General features: G+C 37.4%; 1 protein-coding gene across 1 annotated transcript; it reads left to right on the forward strand.

Moving 5' to 3' along the window:
* The first annotated feature begins 4081 nt into the window (after positions 1-4081).
* Positions 4082-5522, forward strand: LOC106401999. Its single transcript, XM_013842631.3, has one exon. It carries the CDS (start codon positions 4360-4362, stop codon positions 5260-5262), a length of 903 nt encoding a protein of 300 aa, XP_013698085.2. The 5' UTR covers positions 4082-4359; the 3' UTR covers positions 5263-5522.
* The last annotated feature ends 923 nt before the right edge of the window (positions 5523-6445 follow it).

The following is a 6445-nucleotide window of genomic DNA, read 5'->3' on the forward strand; positions in this document are numbered from 1 at the left end:
TGAGTGAATCTATTGTTTCTTACTCTATGCACTATGTACTGAACCTATATATAGTATTCTGCATCGTACTATTGTTTTTGCTTCCGTTTGCTTGTGTGATTTGAAACTTTTAATTTCTTAAGTGTGTGGTGTTTCCGCTTTCTCGTATCTTGTGGTATGATGGTGGACTAATCCTTATGCTTGATATGGAAGATTGTCTTGTTTGTTGAGCTTTGTTGCAACAGGTTGAGTAGGTTGTCACATTCAGATAAAAAGGGGGAGAATGTAAGCTCAAGAATTGTGAGCTTGTTCGTTCTGAGCCAAGAGTGTGTTACACATGGTGATGAGTGTGTTACACATGGTGATGAGTGTGTAACATAGTACGTTAAGTTTGTTACGGCGTGATGACGTGTCACAAACTTATGGAAGTAGAAGATATTGCTTTGGCGCGAAGCAAAGAAGATCTTCTGTTGGCGATATTTTACGAAGTAGAATATTGTCTTTCACGTGTACTTAATGAGGGAACCTAGAAGTGTTTTAGGTCGAGCGTTAAGAGAGTAAAAGCTAGAGCAAGAGGTTTGTTCTTGTCGGCTACAGAAATCGAGTGAAAGGTTTTCGGCTTGGGTTTCTGTAATTTAGAGATTAAAAATTGGTCTGTCGCTAGTCGTGTGTGACTGAGCATAAACCGGATTAAACAGATCTAAGAGGATTGTTTAAAAGATTTCTAATATACAAGAAAGTGTTTTTGAAAGACTTGTGTACGGTTCATATTTGCGTTTCTCTGAACTTTGATGCTAGAACGAAAGCAAACTATTTTAATTCGGGTTCGACCTGATAGACCAGATTGCATTATCCAAAAGTGCTTATTTATTGGGCTTCCAATTTTTCCATAAACTTGACCAAACGCACACAGTCGCAGGTCTCAGCGACTCCGAACGAACAACGCCAATATATCTGCATGTGCACTTCTATAAGTCTTTCCCCGTAAGTATAAGCTTTGGTCTTCAGTTAGAAGCCACACAAGAGGAGAAATATCATGAAAACTTGAAAAAAAGTACTCAGAAGATTGTTCAAATACTTTCTTCAAAAAAAAAGAAAGAAGATTGTTCAAATATAAACCAGCTTGCTCACGCATCCGAAGACTTTTTCTGATTTCTTCCGTGTAGTCGAGCTAGCAAAAAATGACAGGAGATATGATTTAGCATATTAGTTAGTATTTGTTAATTTATAGAAATATGATCTAGCATATGATCTAGACATATCCAATCTTCAGATACTACAATTACTATCTGAATATTTCTACTACCTCTCAAATTATATTTTCCTAATCACGAAAGTGGCTCTAATTGCAGATTGTATGAGTTTAGTTGAAAGTTTCTCATCGATACATATTGAGAGAATATTTATTTACGCTATTTGAAGAAATTAACCGATAAATTGTCAGACCAATAATGCTATCTTTGATCAATATCTCTGCATATCTTAGGTCAACAACTAAATAATTAGTTCCTAGCTTCTATTTTCCATTCGTGATTTCTTTTTCATATAGATTTTTATCAAATATATACGTGGTGGTCTTTGGAAGTCTTCAAAAATATCCGACGACAATGAAGAAGTCTTCGACGTTTAGCTGTAACGCCCAAAAGTCATTACTCCAAATACAACTTTTTACATATCCAAATTATAACAGGTAACAAAATTTCAATATTATAGAGATTAGATTAGAGCATAGTAGAGGAAAAAATATATTAGAGCATAGTAGAGGAAAAAAAATACTAGAGCATAGAATATGTTGGTATACAAGATTTAAAAGTAGACGATGGATTTGACCAAATAAGAATATTTCACTTTAGTCGATATTATAAAAACTGCTAGTATACACTATATTAAAATTTCGTAAATCGCCAAGTCTTTTTGTGATAGTTTGGTGATATATATTTAAGTGGTTGGTCGTCGATTTGCCAAAATAATATTTTCCTCAAGCGATATTTTTTACATACAATTCAACTTTTTTTTTTTTTTTTTTCCATCTGAAATTTTATTAAAGGGCAAAAGCCCAACTTCTAAAAGCCCAAAGCAATGGACTAACCAAAAAAACCCAACAACTAAAAACATGGTATGCGGCCCACATCACCGATTCGGACAAACCGACGAAAACACGCGCAAACACGTGTTGAAGTTAGCGAAAGAAAGAGACACGTGTCAACCTCTAACAACTAGAGAAGACACGCGTCTCGCAACCACGCCGGACCACGCCGGAATCAGAGCCACCACTCGGAATTCAACCAGGACCTTAACCAGAGGCACCGAATCCATCTCCAACGACAGTATTGGAAGATTGCCGGAATCAGTTTAACGTTTTGGAGAGTTCAATCGAAATCGAAAACGAAATCGAGATCGAGATCTCATCCAAGGTAAGGCCCACGCACACCACAAACTCGTCACTCACCTCGATCACACTCGAGGAGAACAAACGGAACCCAGACAAGGCCGGCTACACGCCGTCGAGAAGACCACCGTGTACCAGAGAAAGCCAGCCGCCATCGCCGGAGAAGAAGGCAAAGACGCTGGAGACAAAAGCCGGACGACCATCGAGAGTAACGACGCGACGCCGGAGACAGAACCGGCCGACCACCGAAGAAAAGGTGCGTCGCCGGAAACAAAAACCGATCTGGAAACTCTCTTATCTCTACTCCTTGTGAAAGATTAAATTTGGGAACAAGGAAAGTAATGAGAAAATCCTCTCTCTAAAAGAGAGGAGAGAGAGCGTTTGCTGTGGTTCCCCTCCAAGGCGTTCTTAGGTTACATACAATTCAACTTATGTATGCTATATATCAATCCAAAAACAAATATTGGTAGTATTATCTTATAGACACATTCGTTGAATAAAATAAAAAGTCTTCTGACATTTATTAAAATAGTTTGTAATAAAACATGTGGTAACCAGTCCTGTTTTATTTTTCTAACCACGTGGGCCAAAACTTGGTTATGTCCCCATGTATCAATCTAGAATAACGGAACCGTTAGTTCCACGCGTTAGTCAAGGCATTCCACCGTTAGTTTTGTCTTTTGACCAACGCTGAATATTGGGTCAACGTCACTTTCGCCAGCGCAAAGGCAATGTCGTTGGGTCAACTTCGAACGGAACTAAACCGTGACTTTTTGCAAAAAAACTCTTTTACTAATGTTGAGAGAGAGAGAGACGTGGATCTCAAGAAACCTTCCATGTAATTTCCCAACAAGTTTTCAATAACGAAATTACGATTTTGCCACCTTGTTTGGAAATGGTGACACGTTGGTGACAATCACAGAGGTAGCTCACCCACTACTTTCCATAGCCCATCACGCGCTTTTACTTCTAAAGTGAGTAACAACAAAAAGGGTGGCGATCCCATATATGTATCTAACTTTTACAGAAACTATTTATGATCCAAATAACAAAATGCAATTCTCCTTTTTTGTTTTAAAAAGTTGGGTGAAAGGGCGATTACTTAGAGAGAAATTAAGAAAACTTAAACGATTATACATCTAACTTACCAAATGAATTTTTGTAACTGATAATAACTTAATTATTGTAAATTGTATAACTTATATTGTTCATATCATGTTTTATCTATTGAACATATGATTATCGGCTACAGTTGTATTTTTCTTATAAGAAAGTGCTATATTCGTTAGAACTCTATATAATTTCTTGATGTATTAAATATTTGACATAATCGTTAAAAATAACACAATCTATTTTAGCAAGAAAATATCTCTTAAAGTTTTAACAAGAAATCAAACAGAAAATTGATACCATTTATAGCAATAAATCACACATTATTAATCTACCTAATCAACTCGTTTGTTTTAACCAGCGATTTTGGGCTAATGGTACTTGAGGGGAAAACCCCCAATACGGTACCCGTAGTTCGAGTCCCGCTGGCCATCCGGGCTAGGGTTAAATCCCAAGAATACGTGGAGTGCCGTGGGCCTCGCGGGAATAGTCGGTTGACCACGGTCGCCGGAAACCCGCGGTTACCTAAAAAAAAAAAAAAAAACCCGTTTGTTTTATTGATATTTAATCCTTGTCAGAGTATTATCCGAAAAAATTAAGAAATTGCTAATTTTGAATTTTAATTTAAAGAAAATACAATAATGTCGTTGGCCAGGAAAAAAAAACGAAAAAAAAAATTAAAAGACGTAATTAAAAGAGGTTCGTTCGCAGTGGGTAACTTATCTTGACGAGGAGCAACCCAACCATATATATAGGCTTAAATGTTACAATTAAGAATTTAAGTCCCTTCTTCTTATCACTTCCTCTACACAGCTGTCCTTTCAGCAGCTTTCTTCTAGGGGAGAGAGATCGAGAGATTTTGTATCTAATCAAAAACAACGATGCAGGTCGCTTTCCCTTCTTCGCCGCCGTCTAAATCCATCGACGATGAACGCTTAACGGAGATGTCCATGATGTTGAGCGAGGATTTCACCAAGAAGCTGGGGTTTTCAGAAGAGGGTGAAGACATTCGAAAACTCGAGAGATCTTGGAGTAAACTCGAAGATTCCGTCGAGTTCCACGAGGAAGAGGAAGCAGGAGATGAAGAAGAAGAGGAGTTCTCCTTCGCTTGTGTAAACGCAGAAGGATCTCCGATAACCGCCGAAGAAGCTTTCGAAGATGGTCAGATCCGTCCTGCCTTCCCTCTCTTCAACCGCGCTCTCCTCTTCGACCAAAACGACGCCGTTTCAGAGACCTACGAAGACAGCGAGAGTATCCGACCGCGTCTTAGAAAGGTATTCGTGGAGGATCGCGACGGAGACGGCGAGGGTAAGAAGGCAGAGGAGGGTTCGTTGGGAGCGTACTGTTCGTGGTCGGGTGGAACGGTGGCGGAAGCGTCGCCGGAGACTTGCCGGAAGAGCAACTCGACGGGATTCTCGAAGCTCTGGAGATTTAGGGATCTCGTGTTGAGAAGCAACAGCGACGGAAGAGACGCGTTTGTTTTCCTGAACAACAGTAACGCCGCCGTCGGTGACAAGACCCAGTCATCGTCTTCTTCTTCAAGGGCGGCAAAATTGACCAGCGAAGATGATAAGGAGGAGAAAAAGTCAACAAAGGCTAAAAAAGGGAAAGAGAAAGAGAAAACGACGTCGTCGGAGAAGAGGACTAAATCAGCGCACGAGAAACTCTACATGAGAAACAGAGCGTTGAAGGAAGAAGTGAAACACAGATCCTATCTTCCGTACAAGCAAGTTGGGTTCTTTACTAATGTGAATGGCCTTAGCAGAAACATCCATCCTTTCTGACAAATTTGGTCAGAATAATATTTTTCTTTAAAAAATAATTATAACTTCAAAATTTTAGGTTTGTTGGATGTTTCTTTTTTTGTTTGATTGGTAAACAAATGAAATTACTCTTCTCATGGGTCCCTTCTGTTTGGTAGCTTGGTTTAATTCATAGCAGAAAGGTGTACCGTTTTCTCTTCACTATTATAAATGTACTGTGAAGAAGAGCTTGGCTTTGTATTAAACCATTTTGTAAGTAAATAAATATGTAATTAGTTATACTTGGTTAGTTATTTGCATATGTTTTTTTTTTTCCAACAAATCAAATACATTAATATCAAAATGAGTTTACAAAACGATACGTCTGAAGCTGTTGTCAGTCCAAGGAAAGAGACGGAGAGATATCTAGATGACGGGCTTAGGGAGTGGTTTTGGACAAGAGCGCAAGAAGACTCTCCTCTGATCTGAAGCTCATGAGATAGATTATTTCTTTCTTTGTTTTTGATTCTTTGCACAAATCAACGATAGAAACACTTGATGTAACGAAAGTTTTGATTTGAATAAAATTTTGCATTCATTTAAGAAACAAATGAGTTTACAGAAACATTCTTACTACAACTGTACGTTGATACAAATAAAAGAAATTAATACAATTTCGATGAAGAAATGGAGAGTAACCATGTTTTTATAGGTTAACATCGGAGTGGACGTTCGGGTACGGATCAGTATTTCGGTATAGAGGTGTAAAACCTGTTTGGGTATTTTTGATCTTCGGGTCGGGTTTGGGTATTTTTAGTCCGGATTCGGTTATTTCGGATCGGGTTCGGATATTTAGATTTTGAAAAAAATATTAAAATTTTCATTTCTCAAATTTCTTGTATTTAAAAATATAACTTTCACTTAACTAATTTTTGATTTTTAATAGATTGAATGATTAATAGATTTGGACATAACATTTTGAAACTAAAAAGACATTAATTTGGTTATTTTTTTAAATTTTGGATGTAACTTTTTGTTAATTCTTGAAATAAACATTTGACATGCATTTTAAGTGAGTAGCAAATTATTTTCTCCGTAATTGTATGTATATCATATGAAGTTAAAGTATGTGTAATATCAATATAAATATTTTATATAAAATGAGAGATGTAAACTAGAATTATAAGGTTAGTTATACATATGTTCGGTTATCTTCGGATATCCA

The sequence above is a fragment of the Brassica napus genome, chromosome C5 (assembly GCF_020379485.1).
Source record: "Brassica napus cultivar Da-Ae chromosome C5, Da-Ae, whole genome shotgun sequence".
Classification (NCBI taxonomy): Eukaryota; Viridiplantae; Streptophyta; class Magnoliopsida; order Brassicales; family Brassicaceae; genus Brassica; species Brassica napus.

What these genes read in the sequence shown, in the direction of transcription:
- LOC106401999 (XM_013842631.3), top strand. Translation starts at nt 4,360, where the DNA reads ATGCAGGTCGCTTTCCCTTCTTCGCCGCCGTCTAAATCCATCGACGAT.